Consider the following 25,142-nt stretch of genomic DNA (forward strand, 5'->3'; position numbering starts at 1 on the left):
TCCCAGCAGTGGAGCCGCTGTGCCTCCTCCCACCCCGCATCACAGGTCTGCAGCGAGACCAGGGATTCAGGGCAGCCCTGCTGCACTAGATAAACCAGCTTGAGAAGGGCTGTTGCTGTGGGGCTGGGTTTTATAAAAGTCATGACCTACAAAAATCTTGATTTGCAGTTGCCAGTTGGTGGTTTTGTTGATTATATCATATAGTTTGTTTGGAAAGAATGAAATGAATGCTAAGTATATGTTTGTCCTTGGTCATTACTTCTTTAAGGCCATTTACAAGAAAGCCATTTAATTATGAGGGTGGCAGCTCCCATAAATTGTGCAGCTGCATATTCTCTGCAGAACTTTCTAAGATGGTACGTCAGACGTTTCTTCACCCCCCTACTGAGCATTTTGGAGCGGGGTTCCAAAATGGGACAGGAGTTGGGTGGGGTCAGGGAAGCCGCTGTGTTTGGTCCAGGCCCCTCCCTGAGGGGTCGCCTGTGATGGGCAGAGGTGGGAAGCTCTGTATTCTCAGGACTATGGAGGCACTGAGGATGAAGGTGGGAAGGAGGCAGGGATCATCCTGCAGAGGTTCAGGGCAGCCCAGAATTTTTCCAGCACATGTGGGCGGGTCCTTCCCTGTGGTCTTGGGACAGGGTGATGGCTGGACTTCCCTACATCCGGATGTGAGTCTCCAGGGGGCTCGGGAGGAGTCCTCGGTGACCTGGCCTTCGCCCACCCTGCCTGGTGGGTACATGAGGCAGGAGGCAGGCACCGCGGACCCGTCTCCATCGTCAGGTGACCCAGGGCAGTCATCTCCCCTCTGCTCAGCGCAGCCTCGTCCCGCCCTGTGGGGGTGGCTCCTGTGACCTCTGTCCACCGAGAGGCACTGACCTGGTCAGGCTGAGCGCGTGCCCGGGAATGGCGCAGGCACTGCAGAGAGGGCACGGCTGTCTGAAGGGGCGGGCAAGGAGCCCACGCTGCAGGAGGCTGGGAGGTGGTGGGTCTGCTGTCAGTATCTAAAGCCGGCGCTGCCTCACTTCTGGCTCGGTCCTCACCACTCCTCGCACACAGTGGGCACCGTCTGTGTACCCAGCAGAGGCTGGAAGAAGGAGGTGCAGATGGGGGCTTCACTTAGTCACACAGAACAGAGTCTGGTGGCTGGGCCCTGTGGTCCAGCTCTGCTTCACAGCGAGAGAGACTGGCTGAGGAGCCCTGCGGCCTGCAGTGCCTGGGGATAGGTTTGCAGGTGGGCTGTGGGGGCCTCTGTGTCCACAGCTGGCCCTGATGGAGCCTGGGGAGGGGGCGTGTTGCAGGCCAGGCATCCATCTCTGGGAATACTTGGTATTTGAGAGGTGGGGTGAGTCGGGAGGGGGAGAGGGTGACTGGGGGGCTGTGGGGAGGCTACAAGAGCCCTGCTGAAAGTGGACCTGGTCCAGTGCCTGGGAGATTTGAGAGGCAGAGGCGATGAGGGCACCTCCCCTCCTACAGTCTGGAGAGGTTTCTCAGGTTAAAAATCACAGTGACGGAGCGATGTTCTTCCACATCTGCCCAACGTTGATGTGACCACCACACGTGGACAATACATGTCTGTGTATTTAGGTTTCGTGTGGCTGCCCCACACCCCAGTCACACCTGATACATACCACTCTTGATGAGTAAACACAGGTGAACCTCTTGGGAGCTAGGAGGGTGTTTGAATAGCCCTGTTTCCTAGTGGTGATTGTTGCCCAGGTGATTACACATTGATCTGTAAGTCATGATTTAGAAAAGATTTTTGATGACAAGAAGCATTTGAGAGTATGAAATAAAATAGTTAATCTAACTTAAAATATTAAAACACTGCCTCCATTCCTAAATGTACCCACTTTAAGTATTTTGAGGATTGGATCCATAAGGCAATTAGTCCTTAATGAAATCTAATTTTTGTTTACATTTTAGTAATCTTTAAACTATTCATGAACATAAATTAGGAGCTAATTTCATAAATGTAGTTAATACAGTTTTATGCTTACATTTCCCCCCACCCCCACCCCTTATTTTTCATCTTCAGGCCGTGGTTCTGAGAGGCCTTGCAGGAGGGATCTTCCAGCAACACCGTGAGGACAGTGGGTGGGGAGGGTGGGCTGCCTTCCTCTCCAAATTCAAGGTGCAGGTCCTGGGCTCATTTTACAACTTCCTATTCAAGCTTGTTGTCTGGTTTGTTATGTGGGTTTGCAGTATCAGTTCTCATTTCCATTAAGAACTGAGGTTAGTGAAGTTTAAAAAATTCAGTTTCTGGGACTTCCCTGATGGTCCAGTGGTGAAAACGCAATGCTCCCAATGCAGGGAGCCCCGGTTTGACCCCCGGTTGGGGAGTTAGATCCCACTGCTGCAGCTAAAGATCCCATGAGCCACAACTAAGACCCAGCTCAGCCAAATAAATAAAAATAATTAATTTTTTAAAATAAATGTAAAAATTCAGTTCCTCAGTAAGAGCTTGTAGATGGGTACTGATCCCAGCAACAGCCACGCCAAGCCACCTTGCAATGGCACCCCTCCTAACTCGGCCACATGCCAGTCCCTCCCCCCCTTTTTCTTTTTCTTTCTTTTTTTTTCTATTTTACTGACTTTTGCTGTTTTATTACTGTGTTCCTTCTGTATTTTGTGTAATTGGTTTTCATCTTCTGGTTTGTGTTTTGCCCTGAGCCTCTTTCCTCCTGGTCCTCTTTTCCGTGTTTTGTGTTATGATCCCACTTTACCTGTACTGTTGATTTATCAGCTATACCTCTTTGTCTCATTATTGTCCAGTGGTTGGCTTAGGGCCATGTGCAGATGGCAGCATCTCACATGGAGCATAAGATTACAAAATCACATCCTGTCACACAGTTCATGCTGCAAACCCCACGATATTTGTTTTTATTTTTACCAAAATCAATTATCTTATAAAGAGGTTACACATGGCAAAATGTGTTCTGCTTTTACACATGTTTAACATCACTGCCACTTAGCATTCCGTGTTATCGGTCAGATCGTCTTTTTTCCCCCAGAGAGCTTCCTTCATCTTTTTTGGTAATTTAACTCTTCTTGTGATGAGTTATTTTGACTTTTGGTTTTTCTGAAAAAGTCTCTTTTCCTTTAATTTTTGAAAGCTAATTTCATTAGCTGGCTAATGAATTCTAGGTTGAAGTCCTTTCTTCCTTTAAAGATGCCTCTCCCTGGCGCTTCCGTGGTGGTCCAGTGGCTAAGACTCTGTGCTCCCAATGCAGGGGGCCTGGTTTTGATCCCTGGTCAGGGAACTAGATCCTGCGTGCCACAGCTAAGAGTTCACATGTTGCAACTTTAAAAAAGATCCTGCATGATGCAACGAAGATTGAAGATTATACATGCCACATCTAAGACCAGGCTCAGCCAAATAAATACAAATAAAAATATTTTTTAAAAAAGATCCCTCTTCCTTGTCTGGTTTCCATAGCTTCTGCCAAGGAGTCTGCTGCCTTCCTTATGTCTCTCTGTGTAATGGGTGTTTTTCTCTGACTGCTTTTAAGATTTTTTCTTTAATATTAGTTTTCAGCACTTTGGTTATGATGTACAAACATAAGTTTTTATTTTTTTAAAGAGGTTGACTCTAATGAGGCTTTGTTGAAGTTCTGGGATCTGTGGTTTTATAGCCTGCATGAAATCTGTAAAAATTTTTGACCATTATTTCTTGAAGCATTTTCTGTCTCCCACTCTTTGTGTTTGTTCAGCCTGTGCCTATTGAGCACTGGGTACGGGCCCTGTCCTGGCGTGGCGTCCACAGCGGTCTGGCATGAGGGCAGGGCAGGCGGCACAGGAGAGGAGCTTGGCGTCCTGCTGCAGGTGCCTCTTTAATGGTTTGCCTTTGTCTGCCCCGTGGCCCAGGCCAGCATTCTTTTAAAAAGTGTTAGTGCACACAAAGGACTTCCCTGGTAGCTCAGATGGTAAAGAATCTGCCTGCCAATGTAGGAGACCTGGGTTCAATCCCTGGGTCGGGGAGATCCCCTGGAGAAGGAAGTGGCAACCCATTCCAATATTCTTGCCTGGGAAACCCCATGGACAGAGGAGCCTGGCGGGCTACAGTCCATGGGGGTCACAAAGAGTCAGACATGACTGAGTGTCCGACTTTCACTTTTCACTTTCACAAGGCAAACAAAATAGCCTTTCATTCTTTGTAGACCAACACTCACATTAATTAAAGCCTCAAAGAACAGCCAGCCCCTGAAGCTCCAGCTTCATTTCATGTCCTCCTAGCCCTTCTCCATGTGAGACCCCACCCAGTGTAGTTCAGCCTTCCTCAGAGGCAGAGAGTGGAAGGTGAGGTTTGGGAAGGGGGCTCAGGTGTTCACTGCAGAAATAGCATAAGTCAGCCCACGTCCCAGAGAGGCCATGTCCGCCTCCCCTCACGGTCTGACTAAAAGTGTGTCTCTCAGCGTGGGCTGGGCTGTGCTCGGCTGGCCCCCCACCCCCAGCAGCTGTTCATGACACAGCAGTGTGGGGCCGGGGCCTGGGTGTTTATACAGAAGTTAAGCCTCTTCATCTTCATGTTTGGGAATACTTCTGAAACAGAGGGTTTCTAGCTCACAGCTTTGATCCACATGTTTCCTTTTTTCTTCAAAACCTTTCCTGTTCAGCCATCAAACGCAAGCCAGTGTCAACGATACCAGAAAACAGATGGAATAGACAGCTAAAAATATATGCCTTGGTCACATCAGTCCTGCTGCCTCACACTGGGCAAGCTGCTCATTCAAGAGCTGTTCTGATGTGTAACTGTGTTTAGTATGTGCTTTTAGGAGAAATACATAAAGGTTCACAGAATTCAGTAATATGTAAAAAGAATACACGCCTATGGTCAAGTGTGTTTTATCCTAATCAGGAAATGGATGAAAGACATTTCTCTGGAGGGTCAGGCAGATGAGAAATAAGCCCCCGGAAGGAGGTTCAGCCTCATGAGCCATTGGGGATGCATGTTACAATCGCGAGTCACTGCACACACCTGTCAGAAAAGCTAGACCAAAATACACGGTGAGGACACGGGGAAACTGGTCTCACGTGCCGTTGTGGGGATGGAAGTGGTTCAGCCGCTTAGGAAAACAGTTTCTTAAAACATGACATGACTGTATGACCCGCAGTCACACTCCTGGGTGTTCATCCCAGAGAAACGAAGACTTTTGTTCATACAAAAGCCCCTACATGAGTGTTTGCAACAGAATAATAGTAACAGCTTCAAACTGGAAACGGCCCAGGTGTCCTGTAGAGGGTTAAGCTGTGGAGTATTTTTCAGCCAAAAAAAAAAGGGGGGGGGGGACAAATCTCCAGGGAATCACCCAATTGCTAAAGGCTACACACAATGTGATTGCATTTTTGCAATGTTCTTGAAAGAATTATGGCATTGAAGTAGCAGGTTTGTGGCTGCGAGCTAGCAGTGGGGGGAAGGGGGAGGGCGGGTGGGGTGGGTGTGGGGGGTCGGGGAGGGGGGAAGCAGCCATACAGGCACCGTGAGGGGCCCCTGTGGCCGTGGAAACGCCCAGTGTCCCTGAGCCCAGTGGAGGCCAAGTGTTGGTTTTTCAAGATGTTACCATTAGAGGAAACCAAGTAATAACACACATGGGATCTCTGTGTGTTATTTCTTACTACCACACGCGAATCTACCATTTCTCTCTCTCTCTCAAGAACAGATTAAAAAACCATAACAAACAAGGACCTACTGTATAGCACAGGGAACTCTACTCAGCGTTCTATAATAACCTGTATGGGAAAAGAATCTGAAAAAGAATGGATATGTGTATATGTATAACAGGATCACAAAACACAAACACAACAACAAAATTCAAGCAAAGTAGGCAAAAACCTTCTCAAAACTCTTCAGTAGCATAACTGCATTAATATAAATTAATCACCATGTGTAAATGTTGTGTATATTAGAGCAAGTTTTAAGAAACTCAGATATCATGAGGTGACTTTTGCTCGTTTCTCAATAAGGAAACTTAGGCAGTGATTTAAGTCAGCCAGCCACTCTTGACCTTCCTGACTGTGTTATCCGATGGTTGGGAAGGTGGGGAAGACAAAGCCTGGGGATCGGAGGTTAGTGTCATCTCCCGAGGCCAGCCAGCCTGTGAGAGCCTCACAGGACCCTCACCAAGGGGCAGGCTCTCTGCCACCCTCGGACACTCCAGTTGCCCTCCCCTGGCCAGAAAAGGGGAGAAAGGCCTCCTCCTGCTGCTGCGAGGGGCCCCTCCCTCAGAAACTGGCCCATTCTCTGCATCTGAGCCTTGGGGCTGCTGGTGTCTGAGCATCAGGACCCCTGATACCTGCGGGAGGGGCCGGCCTCCCTCCAAGCCTGCCTCACTGACGGGAGGGCTGGACCCTTTACCTCTGAGCAGTCTTAGGGATGTTTAAACGCACTGCAAGCAGATACCTGAGCAGAGGGTGCGGGGGGGCTTCCCTAGGTGTTGGGTGCTGGGAGTCAGCCTGCGAAGCTGCGGAGAGGGGATGGTGTCTATGGCCAGGAGGAGGCAGGGCTGGATTCCAGAACCAAGAGCAGAAGGAGGAGTGAGGAGTAGTCCGGCAGGGTACAGGAGAGGATTTAGACGGCAGCTAGCATGGATTCTTCCTGGGGCGGGGAGTGCCTGTCTGATGGCATCACCGTGGGGGCTGCTCTGGCAGCCTAGACAGAGGGAGGCGGCCGGGGGCACAGAGCCTAGACAGAGGGAGGTGGCCGGGGGCAATGAGCTCTTAGGGCTGCAGCTCTTGTTTATTTAGAAGCTGAATGGAGAAAGTTATGGAAACACGGGACTGCCCCCAAGGCTGCATGGTTTTAAGCCCTGTTTGTTATTGTTTCACAGATTATCGGTTGTCAAGTGACGCGGGAGCCCCCCAATTCCACCGAGCGGTACACGCGGTGGATCAACCAGCTGGCGCCTGACCAGCTGCTCACCCAGGTGCGTCTGCCGTCTGGGGGCGGGAGGGAGTTTCCGTGCTCTCAGCCCCTGTTCCTGCTGACTCCTGGGTGCCAAGCACAGTCCCAGTAGGCGCTGCCTAGAGGAGGAGGAACAGCGTTTCACAGACGCCTGGCCTGGGAAGGAGCCAGAGCCAGGAGGCAAGTGCGGAGGGCCTGGCTCAAGACTGGGGAGCAGGACCCATGCAGGCCGGTCACACGGGCTGAGGTGGATGGAGGCAGAGGGCAGGAGGTGGGGGCCTGGGCAGTCCTGAGCAGCTGCAGGGGTGGGGGCATCCAGAAAAGGCCTGAGTTTCTAGTGGGGCAGGGCCACCCCTGAGCAGGGCAGCTGGAGGGGGCCCGGGTCTGGGGAACCAGCTGAGATGGGCTGTGCCGGAGGTGGACCTGGTCAGCAGGTAACAGAAGTCCACGGAGCTGGAAGTGGGTGTGGGCTCAAGTCAGACTAGAAACCACAGCAGGGCGGGGGGCTGGAGGAAGAGATCAAGAAGGGCCTCAAGGTCTCAGCCTGGGGGGGTCCCAAAGTCCGTGGGATGTCGAGGGGATCCTGCAAACTGACCGCATGTTGATAAGGTGTTAAGTGAGGACGAGAACCAAACATTCTCTCTTCGTCCAGCTTTGAAAACAAACCACTGCCTTAGCGTGTCAGCACCCACTTTAAGCTCTGTAGCATGTCACCCCAAAACAGAGACCTAGAGTAGCCCCGGGCTCTTGGGGATGGGCCCAGGCCTGTTCTATTTGCCTCCTGGTCCGGCCCTGGCTGCCCCACCAACAGAAGACACTTCAGACTCCATCTTGCTGGACAAGCCCCTCCCAGGACCTAACCCCCCAGGGCAGAAGAAATGTGCTCCTCGGGGCGGGGCGGGGGGCACATCAGAGAGGGAGGAGTGGAGAGCAGCCCCTCAAAGCCCAACCAGGAAGAAGCTCTAGGAGGCATGGAAACGTTCTCCCCCCAGTGAGGTGCTGGGGTCTGTCCCACATTGTGATTCCTTGAGATCCTGCCATATAATGAAGTGCTTTTTTCTAAACTCTGAGTTTTGAAAACTGAAATCTCAGTATAATGGAATGATTTATAATGATAATCAGCTTCTGAAATTAGAGCTGCTTATGATTCTGGCATCAGGCGTTCTGTTCACTGAACTCAAAGTGATGCTGAAGAAACCCTGAGAGTTGAATGGTGCCTGGGACCACCACGTCCCTCTTGTGGGCTATTTCACATAGTTCTCTGGATGATCCGAGTTCTTTACCCTTTCCTCTTTAGTTTTGGGTTTGCCTGTTGCTTCTGTTACCAAAACTGCTTTACCAGCTTTTAGGTTCTGTGCCATTCGTGCTGGTCCACACACAAAAAAGTTCTTTTGCATTTGGATTTACTTTTCCAAATGAACTTTTTTGAGATGACTATTCCAGGAATGGCCCAATGGCCACAGGTGGTACACTCAGAACAGGTGGTGATAATAGATGCACTAGTAAGAGGGGAGGGTGGTGAGGGCACTGGGAGGCTCGGTGGGTTTCCTGCTGCTCCTCCAGCCGTGAGGGCAGGAGGAGAGCCAGCGTGTGTCTCCCAGGAGCCGGCAGGGTCTCTGGTAGTGGTGGGAGCACGCAGGTGGATGTTGACAGTCACGCGGGACAGGGGCAGCTCTGTCCTGTCCGCACCGGGCGGCCCTGGTTCACCCACAGCCACACTGAGCGCCTGGTTGTTGCAGAGCTGTTGTGAGGCTGTCCTTCCCCTCTGAGGGGTGTGTGAGTTGGTGGAGCTCTGAGTCCAAGGCAGCTTCAGGTCTCTGAGCAGGACAGAGTCTTCTGTCCTCCAGGTTGTGACCTGAGCATCCAGAGTCAGGAAGCCAAGGGCTCTGGGTGCATACTCGCATCACCTTGCATCTCAGCTGGCACTTGGATAGGAGTTTGCAAACCATCATTGGCGCATGGAGAATAAGCATCGGGTCTGGGACTCCTGTCACTGTCCCAGTCCTTCCATCTGTAGAGCACGTCCAGCCCTCGGGTCATGGTTCTGGGATGTGCCCACCCTTTTACAGATGCTTTCTCAGCACACGCACTGCCGGTTTCACAACAAAGAATTACAGCCACTTCAGCGGAGAGCTAGTAAGAGCTTTCATATCCTAACTGGAATTAAAATGTCCCATTGCGTGTGAAAGTGCTGGCCGGTGGTCAGCCCCAGGGGCCTCTGCTTCAGCGCCCTCAGATGTGGAACTCTGCACCCGCAAGGGGTCTCTGGACACACTCATCTCAGCCCTGAGTGTTCGAGGGTCGGCGAGTCGGTGGGGAGGTGGCCTCATGAGAGAAACTGCTGAGTCGGCTTCTGCCGTGTGCTGGATTCTCTGGGAGAACGTGAGTCACACGGAAACTATGTGACTTAATACTGAGGGTATAATTTACATGCAGCACACTCTCAGCCAGAATTACGAGTTCTGAGCCCAGGGCAGACTTAACTGTTAAGCGTCATAGAAATAATTAAGGGAGGATCTTCCTTAGCAGTGTTTCTCTTTAGGAAGTTAGGGGAAATTAAAATCTAAGGTCTCTCGCGAAAGAAGATATCTCTATTTAAGCCATTTCTCAACTGTTACAGTCGCAGGAATCACCAGCACTTTGTAGGGTCATTGTTCATGGTCTAAACTGAGTCATGTTTGTGAGGTGGGGAGCAACATACTTTGGTTTGATTTTTTTTTTTTTAACTTTTTATTCTGTATTGAAGTATAGCCAATTCACAGCATTGTGATAGTTCCAGGCTCAGTCATACTTATTGGTTTGATATTTGTGTGTCTACTTGAATGTCTGATTAGATTCCAAGTACAATGTTAAATCAGAGTTCAATTCAGTTGCTCAGTCATGTCCGATCTTTGCAACCCCGAGGACTGCAGCACGCCAGTCCATCACCAACTCCGGAGCTTGCTCAAACTCATGTCCATCGAGTCAGTGATGCCATCCAACCATCTCATCCTCTGTCGTCCCCTTCTCCTCCTGCCTTCCATCTTGCCCAGCATCAGGGTCTTTTCCAATGAGTTCCAGTAAATCAGAGTACCATAAAATTAATGTTCTGCTAATTCCAAATAGACTAAAAGATGGCACGTAGCCTGGACCAATGGCCTGGGACCTGTGTCAGCCTGTGCCACCTGTTTCAGGCAGTGCCCACTTTACACCTTCAGTGAGAGGCCGTTCCCAACAGACCTGCACCTCCTGGATGGGGGTGTGGTGGGGGGGAAGGGGAGGCAAGGCCAGACTGCATCCTTGCCTCAGAGGCTACCTCAGATCCTACCTGGAGGGTCCTGGCAGCTCCAAGGAGAGGTTGGGAGTCAGGGCAGCTTGCATGGGTAGCTGTGACCAGCTCTGGCTGCCTGGAGTAGGTGCTCAGGTTCACAGCGGAAGGAAGACAGCAGGTGTGGGTGTGAGGTGTCTCCCTCATCCCAGTCCCACCTGGTCCTCATCCTCCATGCCTGCTCCCAGCTCCCCTTGCACCTCTCTCAGGGATCCATGCTTCCTTGGTGTCTTAGCCTGCTCACACTGCCACCACACATACAACAGACATCTGTTCCTCACAGTCTGGAGGCTGGACATTCGAGGTCAAGGTACTGGCAGGTGGTTCCTTCTGATGCCTCTCTCCTTGGTGTGCTGATGGTCATCTCCTCGAGTCCTCACATGGCCCTCCTTCTATGTGCTTACTCACTCCTGATGACTCTTGGATCAGGGCCCCACCCTTATGACCTCATTTAACCTTAATTCTCTCTTCAAAAGCCTCATCTCTGACTACAGTTTCAGGGTGGGGGGTTAGGGCTGCAGTGGACTTTGGGGGACACAGTTCAGTCCATAGCATTTGGACACCCTCCCTGGCTCCTCCACAGCCCCTTGTGGTCCCCTTGGCCTGGGCCCACAGGACACAGTGGCATGTGGACCAGGGCTGCACCAAAGGGAATGGCCCCCTCCTATCGAGCCTCTCCTCTCATTCGTGGCCCCGTGTGTTCCACAGGGAGGGTGTCAGCTACCACTTCCCTGCAGTATCTGAGCAGCCTGACCACAAATGAGAAAAACGTACAACCCACCTGTCAGTGCTAATGTACAAACTCTCACTTTATCTAGCATCCAAGGACTCTAGACAAGCAAAATTTCTAGATGATTAAAGTTTACCTCTCCCTCTGTAAGTAGTCTCTTTACCTAAACCAGTACTCCCCAAACTTGTTTGATCATAAAATAGCTCAAGAACTTGAAAACAATGCAGATTCCTCATCTACTCCCATAGTTTCTGATTTAGTGGCACTGGAAATATGCATTTACAACACACGCCTGAATATTTTTGATGAAACTCTTTGAGAATATTATTCCCGCTTAGAAAAACTGCTTCCCTATAGATCATAGAGTCATTTTATGAAGTCTGCCCAATTTAAACTCTGTATTTTGAAATAATATCAGACTCACATAAAGGTTGCAGAAATAGAGTCCTGTGTGCCCTTCACTCAGATCCCCACCTGTAATGTCTTACACACATAGTGTGATGTTCAAACCAGAAGATGCACGTTGGTACAACCCTGCTCGCAGGGAGTTCACGCATTCTTGGGGGGTGTGGAGTGTATGGCATTTCATCACACGTCTGCATCAGCACAACCCCTGCCACAGTCAGGATATGGGACTATCCTTCACCCCAGAGAAAATGACCCCGACAACAACTTATCTGTCCGCTTCACTGGAATCTTGTCATATGAGACAGTTGTATTAATGAAACTGTGGCTTTGTCATTCCACATGATGCCTTTGAGATAACAGTTCGTTCCTCTTGTTGCTGGAACGTGCCAGTCGTTGTGGGGCTGTTGCTAGAAGGGCTGCCATGACCCTCATGGACAGGTTTCACTTCCTGAGATGAGCACCAGGGTTGGATTATGCGGCTGTGTTCAAACTGAAGTCCGTCCGAGGCTGCCCGAGCAGCTGCACCATTCCCCGTCCCAGCACTTGGTATTGTCAGATTTTTCCTGCAGGCCGTTCCCAAGTGTCTCATCACTGCACTGCCTGTTTCCCTAATGGTGGCTTTCTGTGATCTTTTGCCCATGTTCTTATTGGACTATTTGTTTTCTTACTGTTGGGTTTGAGTTTCCTTGTGGACAAAAGTCCTTTGTTGGGTGTCAGTTTTGCAAGTACTTTCTCCTCATCTGTGGCTTTTCATTCATCTACTTAACGGAGCCCTTCACAGAGTCCAAGTTTTTAATTCTGGTGAAGTTCAACTCCTCTACTTTTTAAATAGATTGTGCTTTGGGTACCGATGTCTCAGGATGCTTTATGTAACCATAGGTCATGAAGATTTTCTCCTAAAGTTTTATAATTTTATGTTTTACATTTAGAGCTATGATTCATTTTAAGTTGTTTTTTGCAAAAGAAGTCAGCTTTGGATCAAGGCTGTCTTTTCTTTCTTTCTTTTTTGCTTACAAATGTTCAAGGGCTTCCACACCATTTTTGTTGAGAATACTAGCTTCCTTTGTAGAGCTGCTTTTGGACTTTGTCAAAGACTGGTTGGCTGTGCTTGCGTGGGTGTGTTTCTAGGCCATTCTGTTGTGTTGATCTGTGTGTCACTCCATGGCTACACTGTCCTAGCTATAGAGGAAGTTTGAGATCAGTTAGTGTGGGTCTTCCAACGTCATTCTTCTTTTTCAGAATTTTTTTTATTCTAGTTCTTTGCCTTTTCCTCTATGTGTTTTTTCAAACACTGAGCAGTTCTTCCGTTCTGAGCAGACAGTCGGTGTCCTACAGTTTCACTCAATTCTGACTCCATCTGCCTGGAGACAGCATCAGACGCCACAGATTAAGGGCTCTGCCCCACGAGACTGCCTCACTTCAGCCCAGTCCCAAGTCCAGGCTGTCACCTGACTGGCTGTAAGTCAGAGTTCCCACCGATCCCCTCCTCTGTCAGTTAATTTGCTCCAGCCACTCACAGAACTCAGAGGAATGTTCATTTATAGCTACAGTTTACTATCATGGATACAATGAAAAATGCAGGAGAACAGGTGTGTGGAGGGGGGTCCAGAAGGGTCCTGAGTACAGGAGCTCTGTCCCTGAGGAACATGAATATCCACCCACATTGCGTGGATGGGGGCCTCGGAGGGTGGGGAACCTTTCATGTGTCACCCCGTCACCCCTGCTTAACCAGCAGGACTCAGAGATGATGGTCTTCCTTCCTTCCATTCCAACCGCAGGCAGGTTCTGCTCTGGTCTGGCTCTAACCTGGATTCCCACTGAGAAATCTCGTGCCCAGCTCTTGCTGATTTGACACGGCACAATCCAGTGTAGTAAGATTTGTTTTTAAGTGGGAGAGAGTAAATTAGCTAAGAATATCTTTGCTAGAACCAAAGATATGGGCAGTCAGATTAAAAGGGCCCTTGAGTATCTTGCCCAGGAGATGAGGAGACCTTGTCCAGGGAGAGAAGAATGGCAGGAACAAATGTAGTCGTGGATTTCTCAACAACTGCAGTGGAATCTGTAAAACACCGGGACACAGATTTCAAAATTCTCATAGAAGTGGTTTTGAATGTTGAATTCAAAGCCTAACTAAACTGTCAGTCATGTGAAAATACAACTAGGACTTTTTCACGTAAGGATTCAAAATCTTTGCTCCTGAAAAATATTTGTGTCCTTCTCAGAAATGTACTGGAAGACGCTCCATAAAATTAAGAAGCAAATTGAAGAGGAGGAAGATAGAAGATCTAGGAAGCAGGTCTCTAACATGGGCCAGAAGAAGCCCAGGCAGGAGTGGGGAGACAGAACAAGTGCTTCACACTCAAGGAGCATGTGTATGGAAACACTCAGGGAGAAAGGAAAATAAGGGAGAGGCAAAGGGGTGTGTGTGTGCCGGGAGATGTGACAGGGGGTGACCACACTTAAGCGGTTCCCAGTGCTTGAATGGGGCTTCCCTGGTCTCAGTGGTTAGGAAACCTCCTGCCAGTGCAGGAGACACGAGTTTGATCCCAGGTTGGGAAGATCCTCTGAGAAGGAAATGGCAACCCACTCCAGCATTCTGTCCTGGGAAATCCCATGGACAGAGGAGCCTGGGGGGCTACAGTTCGTGGGGCCGCAAAAGGGTCGGACATGACTAAGCAACTAAACAACAATAAATGCTTGAAAGAAGGCGCAACAGCAAAGGGGCAGAAAGGCACCAAGAAGAACAGAGAAATAGAAACACAGTTTCAGTTGAGGCAGATTACCTCTCGAATTGAGAAAGAGGAGAAAAGCAGCAGCGGGAAGTACCTTTTTTATTCTAATCCCATACCTGCGACATCCTGACTGCACGCTCCGTGCCCTTGTCTCCATCCCCCGTGGCTGCTGGCTCACCCTGGGTCCCCAGTGGGTCACGTCCAGCCTGGTACCTGGCGTGGCAGGCCACTTGTATGTGTGATGCTCACAGAGGGGCCCAGGCCACCCTTTACTCTGGTCCCCCCTCCCCTAACAAGAGCAGCCCCCAACCATCTCCTCTTACTTACCATTGCATGTACATTTTCTTTAAAAAAAAAAATAGAAAAAGGAAAACTTTTTTAAAAATTAAAATATAACAGGTCTACAAAAGTGCAGAGAATCCATCTCCATCCTACCCTCTTGCTGCAGTGAATGCCCTTGGGTGACCCCCTTGCTGCTGTGTCTCATGCACAAGCCAGCCCCTCCTCTTTCTCTGGACAGTGTGCCTGGGCCCCCCTCTTCAGATTCTGCTGCTCAGACCCATGAAGGTCCCAATGTGAGTGCTGGGTCCCAAGGCTGCGTGCTGTTCCTCACCCATAGGAGACCCAAGGGCCCGGGCAGCTGCAGTGTCTCCAGTGCCAAACGTTCACTATCGGCATCGTGTTCCTCAGTTTACACCCCGAGGCGGTCAGCTCTGCAACCAGCAGCCCCACTCCAGGACATCTGTCTCAGTCAGCAGCACCACCTCCCAGCTTCCTGACCTGACTTCTACCTCCCTTCCCCAGACAGGGCTGACCAAAGTGGGAACCTCGGTGATGTGCGTGGGAAGCCACGTGATCCTTCTCTCTTGACCCAGGAAGAGTAGGAGAGTTTGATAGGATGCTGTTGAGCGGCTGAGAGTCAGGGTGGGGAGGCAGGGAGGCAGGTGTCCCCACCCCGGGAGCAGGGCGGCAGGGCAGAGACTCACTCTGTGGGGTCAGCGCTGCAGGGGAGCAGGGGCGGGCTGGCCAGAAGGCTCCCATGAGGTCCAGGGCTCAGGCCACACTGCAGGTCAGCAGCCCTGGTAAGAAAGCGTTGGTGTCCTGCTCCTTGAGTCCTTGCTGGAATGGGTTCCCCCAACGGGTCGCTGCCCCAGAGGCCCCAGCCTCTGTCACCCCTCCAGCCAGTGCTCAGTTTCATTATTATCGGGAAAATGTGAGGGTTTAACAGCAACTCCCGTACTCCAGGGCCAACCATCTGCGTGACCCACAGGTTTGAAGATATTTAGCAGGACTAAATGAAGGTAACTTCAGCTAGTTGAGAAGACAGGGTGTGCAGTGGACTTGGGGTCACAGGGATGCTTTCCTGCCCATGGGGCCAGGCCTCCCATGAGCCTACTCTCACGTCTGCTCTGTCATAGCTGCTTTGAAAGACCTTTCCTGCCATCCAAGCAGAGTCTCTGCAACCAGGCTGTTGGAGCCCAGCCGGGTCACATATTCACTCAGCTCAGAGTCTTTTGCTTAGTTTTGTCCTTCACAGCTCAGTGGTGTTCACCTCATTCTAATCAGTTAATGTTCATGAAATTTTAAAAGTATGCATTTCAGAACAGAGTAAGCTGTGCCATATATATTCATTTTCTTCTTTAAAAGGAGTATCAGAATGTGGCATCTATGTTACACGCAGTAGAACCGCAGTCCACTAGCAATTTTACCGCTGTTAGAAAAGTGGTTACTTACGCACTTTCTCTAAAACATACTATCGAGAAAGGAAACTTTGTATTAACGTCTGTGTCTTTATTAAATCCAGAAGCCATAGGTTTTGGATTTCACATCAAAGTTTATTCTTGTTGCTATGTGGGTGTTAAAATGTCAGAATACTGGAAAATTTGTTATCTGTCTAAAGATAGTCTTCCAACAAATTAGAATTTAGAAATAAGGAAAATAAACCACAGGAATCTGGAAGTGAGTCATATAAACTTTGCTCTTTTTCTCTAAGAAGAATTCGTATCACTTCCTGGTAAGATATAGCTAATGAGGTCTATAAATTTCATTAAATGCTTCATTTTCTTTAACTCAAGAGTTTCTCCTTTCTAAATAAAAACTGAGCTCATTGTAAGTCTGTCATCTTTGCTTTGCTTTTGTATGTTTTAAGCACCAAAAGCATTAAGAAGTATCCATATGAACCTGTACCTTTTCATGTGCTTTTCTTGAGAACCAAGGGTGGACTCATTCAGGACAAAGTATGGCCAGGAGCTTACGAAATGTTTCAGTTTGTGCTGTATACTCCCCAAGGCACACTGGAATCAATTTTTAACTTGTATGAGCTGCGTAGAATGTCTTTTTGCAAAATGTACTTTCGGTTGGTGGCAAAACGAGAGGAGAGTGCAAAAGCCAACTGCCAGGACCCAGAAGAACAGTGTGACCCTGAGCCTTCTGCTTAACAAAGTTCCAAGAAGCTAGATTATCTAAATCAGAAACTAGATCACTAGATTATAGAGTACACTTGGTGACACATCAGAACCGGAAGACGTAGTGACAGTAAGAGACGAAAATGGATGAAATGGAATCTGCTGTAAACTTGATGACCCTGGGGAGTCACCATCTGCACTCTCACCTGTGTGCTCACCTCTCCTCACCTGTGTGCTCACCTCCTGCTCACCTGTGTGCTCACCTCCCCCTCACCTAGGTGCTCACCTCCCCTCACCTATGTGTGTTCCTTCGGTGTCCTAATGAACTAACAGGCCGTTCTGTGTCTCTTCAGCTGGGACCGTCCCCACCTGCACACATGACCTGTGTTCACAGCAGGACACCTGCAGTGGCCTCGTGACTGGAAGCATCGTGTCCCTTGTCCCCCCACCAGGGTCCTTCTGCCCCTTCAAAACTTGCCTTTTCTCGCCCAGACATGAGCCAGAGGAGCGCACTGGGTCTCTGGGAATCACGGCCACCGCTGCTGCCTTTGTGTGGCAGGGCTGCTGCCTGGCTCCGCTGTGGAGAGGTCTGATCCTCCGGTTGGTTGTGAATCTGCGGTGTTTGGGAACAGACTGTGGCTCACACTTGTGTATCAGAGCAGGGGTGCTGTCCGGCCCTGAGGTCCAGCTGCCACCTTCACTTCAGGCGCCACTTGAGTTCAGGGGCTTCTGGTGTCTGCGTACCGAGTGAAGGTCATCCTCGAAGGTCCAAGAAAATCACTGCGATGTGTCCTGAGGTTGCAGACAGGACCTGTTGTCTCAAACAGGTCTCATCCCGCAGAGGGTGCTGGCCTCATCTGTTCACATAACAGATCCTGGTCATCTGAGGAAACACTCTTCTTTCACATACTCACCCCTCCTCAAGCAAAGAGAGCTCTTCCCTGAAGACAAACTTTATGGTCCAGGGGGAGGAATGCAGTCACCGTAGAAATACAAAGCAGGGGTGAGGTGAAGACTGTACTTGTAAAAATATCACTGAAAACCAACTAAATGACTTCCCACTTGCTGGAGACAAAGGCCACTCGCTGGGACGCCTGGACATGGGGCGGTGGGTGGGCCAGGGCCCTCCTTGTGGGTGAGGAGGGCAGGGGTCCAGCCACCTGGCCCAGGGCGTGGGAGGACCGGGGGCAGAGCCAGCTGCACCTCTTCCTTGGGGGGATGGAGGGATGGGGCAGGAGGGGGTAGGAGGGGGCCGCTCCCCTTCAACCTGTAAGAAGCAGCCAAGATGCAGCTCCACACCCCACCAGGTGTGCAGCCTCTCCGGGCGCCCCACGGGCGTCTCCCAGAGCAGTTTGCTGGCAAGGTGTGTTTGTGTTCCTAGCTGCTGTGTGGTCAGCCACGAGGTCTGCAGCTGCTGCCCGCGGGTCAGCTCCCTCCTCGCGGCCCGAGCGCCCTCTGCTGGGGCTCTTGCACCCACACTGCACAGTCATCTGGTAACAATTGCACTTCTGTCACTACAGAATATGGATAGGACAGTCCCAGGGGAAAAGAGAAACCACCACAGCTCGTGTGTGTGTGTGTGTGTGTGTGTGTGTGTGTGATTTAATGGACTAAAGGGGTGATCTGGAGCAAGCCAGCCTCCACCCGGGAGCAGGAAGGTGATGTACCGAGCCAAGCCCACCCTGGTACCGGCTAGAATGTGCTGGTGAAACTCCTGGTCCCACGAATATGTGATTTATTCTTACCCTGGTCTCCTCATTAAGAAGGAAGCCATCTTGGGGGTCAGCTCTGTGTTGAGTGACCGTTTCCATGTGCAACTTATTGCAGGTAAAGAATGAAGATAAACTGCTCACTGGGGTCAGACATAGGCTGGTCTGAAGAATGATGGCAGGCGGGGACCCTTGAAGCAAACGGGGAGGTTGTCCTCATAGTTCCTTTTCTGTAGCTCCCTGGGGGGCTCAGATCCAGTGGAAAGCCAGCATATTCTCAGGTGTGTCTGAGGCTTCATGTGAGTATTAAGGCACAGGTAGGACGCAACCCCTCAGCTGTGGGTGGCAGGAGGCTGCTGGTGTCTTAAATCATGGGTGGCTGTTGGAAGCAGGAACAGAAGAAAGCTTGAAAGAAACCATCATGATGAGCCAACTTCTCTTTGAATTTTGAAAATAATTGCCTTGTTCTGATGGGACCCAAAGAAGTGGCCACCGAACTTGTACTTTCTTCGCTCTTTTTTTTTTTTGTCCTGTTTTTATTGTCTTGTTCCCATTCTGCTTTCAGGCAATGTAGGCTGGTGGCAGTGCCTGTGTCTATCACAATTTCATGCCTTTTTGTTACTAAATAATATGTATGTACTGCTTACACCATATTTTCTTTGTCCATTCATGTTTTGAGGGCCACTGGGTTATTGCCACCTTTTGGCTATCGTGGCTAATGCTACTGTGAACATTGCCCTACGTGTGTGCTTCATTCCCTGTTTCTGATTCTCTGGGGTGTATACCCAGGAGTAGAATTGTAGGATCATTACATATTTAACATTTTGAAGAATGGCAGCCGCAGCGTTTTATATTCCCACCAGCAATATAAGAGAGTTCCAGTTTCTCTACATCCTCGTCATTATTTACTGTTTTCTGGTTTCATTTTTTTGTTTTTATTTTTTTTTATAGTAGCCATTTTCACAGGTGTAAGGTGCTATCTTGTGGTTCTGATTGATAGTTCCCTAATGATCAGTGATGTTGAGCATCTTTTTTGTGTGTTTATTGGCCATTTGTGTATCTTCTTTGGGAGAACATGTGCTCAAGTCCCAAGTGTGCAGGGTCCAGAGTGTTGGCATCCCTTCTCCTAGCCCTGTTGTGCAAAACCCCACATATTTCTTTTTTTCCAATAACTGACTCTTGGGGGGTCATTTGCTTGAATCAAATATGTGTCTCTTTAAAAGAAGAAATGTTTAATGATTTAGGGTAAAAAGTCAGATGTCCTCTGGACATTCATTTTAAGGAAGGTTTTTCTCAATCTGGCTTCTCTTCTTTGTTTTTAATTCTACCTTTAATTTAAGAAAAAAAATCCCAGGGAATTCATCATAAAATTGCTTAAGAATTGCACTTGATTTCCATGGGTCTTGGTTGGAGAAGGAAGAGAGGAAGCCAAGAGCTAGGAGGCCGCCTGCTGGCCCTGCTGGAGCACCAGTGGGTCTGAGTCCCCAGCACAGTGACCATCTCCACACGGGGTGCTGGGACTCAGAGTCAGATGACCTTCAGCAGGATGACGGGCACAGCCAGGCTACAGTGAGGAGGTCTGCAGCCCTTGCTGTTGGAGCTATGATTGGAGCCAAAATACCCCCGGGTGTGGTTCAGGGTCATTCAGGGTGAGATGTTTCCTGGAGGAGATGCCAGTTCATGAAAAAGAGGTGAAAAGGTGAGAAAGAAAGAGGAAAGAGGTGAGAGTGAGGAGCGGCAAGTGCAGCCCTTGAAACAGCCAGCCCCTCGGGGTTTGCAGCCCCAACAGTGAGAGGCCTGACGGTCGAGAGGCGCCCCTGGGAGTGGCAGCTGGGGACGGAGGCCTCCCACTTTGTTCTTGGTAGATCGAGAGAAACATTACGAAATGCTTTGGAAACTGTTCTGTCTTGTTCAAAAAGGATTGGGGCAGGCGGGGGTCGATAAGACGGAGAAAGTATGAGGCTTTAAGAAATGTCTGGGAAGGAGCAACCCCCCCAAAATTATAGGTGTTCTGCTCTCGGTGATTAAGTATAATCTGAAATGATTCCGTGTAAATTGGGTGTTAAGGAATTCTCTGTGTTGGGTTGGGGCAGGGGGTGGGGACTGCCCTGCAAAGCCCGCTCGGGATGGAGGCTTTCTTGCACATTCAGAAAAAACTTCCCTCCTTCCCTCCCCCAAGGGGAGGTTGAAATGTGAATTTGGAGATCAAGGCACAGAGCCGAGAAGATCCTCTTGCGATGATGAATCCTAGAGGAAGGGTCCTAGAGGGGGAGTCCAGACGCAGTCTGTTGCCCTTTCCTTCCCCCTCTCCTTTTTTACTCTCCTCTTTCACTTTCATCAAGAGGCTCTTGGGTGCCCCCATCTCTGCCAGCAGCACCCCTGGAACAAACGTGTCTCTCCACCCTCCCTCCACCACTCCTGATCTTGCTCACCTCCTGGGCACCCACTGTCCTCGCCTGCCTAGGACACACAGGCATGAATGACGGGTTGGGTTCCACAAAGAAGAGCTTGAGACTGTACAGACGTGTCAGGGGAGAAGCTGGCCCGAGGCCCGCCCCTGCCGGGCCCATGGGGGTGCTGGACCATGAACCCACACCCAGCTGGAAGGATGGTGCTTCTGTGCCCCCCACATCAGAGGTCCCCCAGCTTTGCCACCCCCAGGGACATGGAGTCCCTTTGGCATTTCTGGAGGACAAGTTCGTGTTCCCCTGGAAGGCCATTCCCCCAAGGGGCAAGCTTGAGCTTAATGTCATGAAAAGGATAATTCTTCCCTGTCGTTGCCCATTTTCAACAAAAGGAGTTAGTTTAACAATTTCCTCAAATAATGACAGATGGGCTTTTCCTGACATTGTCCTTTTTATCATTATCACCAACCCAGTGCTGGATGGCCGGCAGCCAGCAGGGCCACACGGGAGCTCAGGGCAGAGCCAGCCTCAGGCTGTGCAGTGCCCTTGGCCCCCGTTCCAGGGAGACCGGGGGTGGGGGTCCACCTGGTCAGCGCTCCCTCCGCTGACGCAGGATCCCTGGCATCCGCTGTGCGAAGGAGCCTTTTCAAGTGCTGGGCTGTGCGCGTGTCAAGGGCCCCCGAGGGTGTGGTTGGCAGCTGAGCCGTAAGGCTAAGGAGAGGTGGCCCTCAGGACAGCACATGGTGCCGGTCGGTGTAGGGTGACGACAGCCCCCGGTCTGGGGGAAGCCGAGGCCTGCTGCAGCCCCATGGCCCCCGGTGTCCCCACGCCCAAGGGCCCAGCCGGCACAAGTGAGGTCCCCACAGGCAGAGCTGGGAGCGGCCGGACGTGTGGCGGTACTGCTGGCCCCTTGCCGGGACTTTCCTTCCTCCCACCCCTGTGAGAAGCTGGCGTCTGGGGCTCCTGGCTGCTGCCCTGTTACTCATCCGCTGCTCCTTATCCCCAAGTTTAGGGCCTTTTCACAGCCTTGGTGCAGGCCATGTTCCCCTGTGGAGCCCGCCCCTCTCACTGGCCCAGAGACTCTCCCAGGCCTCCCGTCTCTACGGGTCAAGCATGTGAGGCCCTGACCTCTAGCATCCTGCAGCTGAGTCTGACCTGGAGGGATTTATGGGACCTCCAAGCCCTCGTGGCCTCATCGTGTGCTCTCTGCTGGCCGAGGGCCTGCAGAGCCGAGGGTGGACAGTGAGGCATACCCAGCAGGCACTGGGCTGCTCTTCTCTGGGGACTCCAGTTGGAACACGTGTGTGTGTCCTGCCCAGAACACTGCGTCCACCTGTGCCCATGCACTCGGGGCTCGCTTGGCGCCCTCAGCCCCACACAGTGTCCACCCACTGCTTTCCCGTCACAGTGGACGCTCGCAACCGTGTGTACCTGCACGCGCGTGAGCAGAGCACAGGCACAAGCCTGACTCCCTCGGGTCGGTCCTGCCCCTCGAGCTCACCCACTCACCCACTGGACAATTGCTGGGCCCCATGGTGAGCAGGACACCGCTGGACACCGTGGTACAAGGGGAGAGCAGGATGGACACCCCGGGCCCTATCATGGGAGCGCGAACAGTTAGGAGTCCGGGTGGCGCCAGGCTTGTTGACTGCCTTGTGGGGTGACTGGCACCTCAGACACAAAGAAGGGATGGGGTCTGAGTCAGAGGTGCCTCCTGGCCAGACGTGGGCTGGACGGCTGGGCCCAGACGGCAGCACTAGGCCCCGGGAGATCTGAGCAGTGGTTCTTGGCGCCAACACTGGCCCCTCAGCAGTTGAGGGAGCCACGTGGGTGCTGCCCATCCCAGATCCACCCCCAAGTTGGGAGCAAGATGAGGGATTCTGCAGCAGGGCCCCGTCCACATGGGATGAGTGTGGATGTGTGTGAACCAAGCTGCTGGCCCTGCTTGGGCATCCTGTGGGCAGAACTGCCCTCGAGAGCTCTTGCTATGGCGTCTTGATCAGCATCACCCCTGTGGACAGCATGCATGTGCTGTGAAGTCTGTGCTGGAGGCATGTTGACAGAGCCCCCCACCCCACCCCGAGGGGGACGTCGGGAGGCCACAAGGCCACAGAGCACAGAGACGTGTGAGGGCATGTGGGGTGTCATGGTCAACACGGCCCCAAGTCCAATTCTCAGACACAGAGCTGCTTCTAAACCTGCTGTAAACCCTTTGTTTCCCTCTCATTTCAGGGGGAACCCAAGCATTCTGCATTTCATTCTCTTGTCAAGTCAGTTTTATATCAAATGAGTATCAATTTTCTACTCAAAATACTTTAAAAAGTGTGCCCGGATACTGCAGTCTACCCATGGTAGGCTGTAGGGTTTTCTTGCTTAATCCCATGTAATAAGTGACTTTTTAGTGTTTTAGTCCCAGGGGAACACACTGACCACATATCCGTGAATGGATGTGGGCCTTCTCCCCCTGTTCTCTCTGATTAGGATTTGAGATTTTAAGGCCTGTCTGAAATCTATTAATTCCACCCTCCATCTGGTTCTGCCCTAGATTCAGATTTAGCAGGTAGGCCTCGTTCCTCATTCCTGGTGCTGGAACAACTCAGCGAAATAAAATGGTGATGGTTGAGCATAGGCGAGAAGTGTTGATGAATCCGATGGCTTCCCTGGGCCATATGTAGTCAGTTCTCATGTGATGGTTTGTGAGTGAAGGGGTGCCCAAGCCTGTGGTCATCTGTTCTGCAATACTTCCAGAAAGTTCAGTGATTCAGACTGATTCAGGCCCCTCAGGGCCTACGGGATGGGCAACCATTGCAGATCAGCTGCGTAGGCCTGACCCTTGGACTCCTTGACCCAGCCACACGTGAGAACATTTCCCAGCAGCGTCCTCATCAATTGTTGAATATTCACATGCTGGAAACCTTGATGCCTTTTCTTAAAGAGCTGCTGGCAAATCTCTCTGGAACTTCAAAGGATTCCTCCCATCATTCCTCCAGCCCAGTGCTGGAGCTGCGAGTGGAAAACGTTTGCAGGACATGGAGGTTTCCATGGGTTCAGTCCGGAGGTCAGATGCCAAGGTGGACAGGTCCCACTTCATGGAGTGAGACACCGTGGAGAACACGGCAGTGCCCGGTGCACATGCAGGCGCTGGGGCTGGCAGGACCGGGGAGGCCTGCTCATGCAGTCAAACAACATGCCTGACCCATGGAGGGCTCACTGGGTCCTGCTGCTGTGACGACTCAGCCATGAAACTGGAAGAAATAGGTCCAAATCTTCTGCTCCATGAATCTGCATTCCAAGCCCTCATCCTGGATGTGGTGTTTGTGGGACTCCAGGCACCTCTGGCCCAGTGTCCTTACTGGGGACATGTGTACGGGGTCCCAATGGCAGCTATGAAGGACTGTGGCCCTGAGGGCTATGCTCCCTCTTCCAGCTCTGGGGGTGGTCCTCTTCCTTCCCTCCCTCCACACCAGCCCTGGACCGAGCAGGGCTGCCTGTGACATTTCTAACTTCTCTTACTTCTGGTCATGGTATCTCCACCACTTGGGCCATCCAACAGACACTTGGTTGGTTCTAGTTATTTACTGCTGCTTAACCAGCGACTCCAAACTTAGGGCTTGCAACAACTTGCTGTCAGTGGTCACGGTTTGTGGATTAAGTGGGCAGGCGAGTTTCTTGGGGTTGTGGTGGGCTGGTGGCGTCTATGGCACTTCTCCTGCTTCCCCCCAGATCAGGCACCTGGTCTCCTTGCCTGGAACATCTGAGAATTTGTCCATTTTATCTGGTCATTGAATTTACTGGTATAAACTTAACAATGTTCCTTTACTTTCTTATTAATGTCTATAGGTTTTGTAGTGACATGTTCTTTTATTTCTCATATTGATCATTTGTATCTTTTATTTTGATAAGTTAGATATTTATCAATATCACTGGTGTTTTTTTGAAGATTAAGCTTCTGGTTTTATCGATGTCCTTGATCATTTTCTATTTCACAGATTTCTGTTCTTGTATCTGTTAGATCCTTTTTCTGTTTACTTTGAGTTTACTTTGCTATTTTCCTATCTGAGATCTTCTTTTCTAATATAAATGTTTCAAGCTATAAAATCGTCTCTATTGTTCTGACTGCTTCCTATGATTTTAATGTATTGTTCTTTTCATTTTCATTTGGCTTAAAATATTTTCTAAGTTTCTCGTGTTTTTTTTTTCCTCTTCAATCCATGGAAATCTAGAAATACTTTGTTTTAATTTCCAAGTATTGGTGGTCCTACCAAAGGAGCAGGCAATGCAGAAGGGAAGGCTGGTGCTCACAAATTCCACAGCTGCCCAGGCCTGACCCTCGGCTAGTCTGGTGTTGGCCTCTCTCTTTGCTGACTAAACTCCTTCCCTCTCACTGATGCTGCCCATTGTCTGAACTACCCTTTGCTGTTTCTGTGCATTTTCTCCTACTTCATGGGCCTATGCCACTTAAAAGAATGGATTGACAGACTTCCTTGGTAGTCCAGTGGCTAAGACTCCATGCTCCGTGCAGGGGGCCCAGGTTCCATCCCTGGTCAG

At 50.6% G+C, this 25,142-nt stretch overlaps 1 protein-coding gene across 6 annotated transcripts in view; it reads left to right on the forward strand.

Moving 5' to 3' along the window:
* Nucleotides 1-25,142, forward strand: part of B3GNTL1 (UDP-GlcNAc:betaGal beta-1,3-N-acetylglucosaminyltransferase like 1) — a 115,007-nt gene that overhangs the window by 48,006 nt on the left and 41,859 nt on the right. For all 6 annotated transcript variants that reach the window (XM_061144429.1, XM_061144428.1, XM_061144424.1 and 3 more), the window contains one exon: nucleotides 6,825-6,920. In XM_061144429.1, the coding sequence (XP_061000412.1) occupies nucleotides 6,825-6,920 (96 nt within the window). The remainder of the gene's footprint in view (nucleotides 1-6,824; nucleotides 6,921-25,142) is intronic.

This window comes from Dama dama, chromosome 5 (assembly GCF_033118175.1).
Source record: "Dama dama isolate Ldn47 chromosome 5, ASM3311817v1, whole genome shotgun sequence".
In the NCBI taxonomy this organism is placed as follows: Eukaryota; Metazoa; Chordata; class Mammalia; order Artiodactyla; family Cervidae; genus Dama; species Dama dama.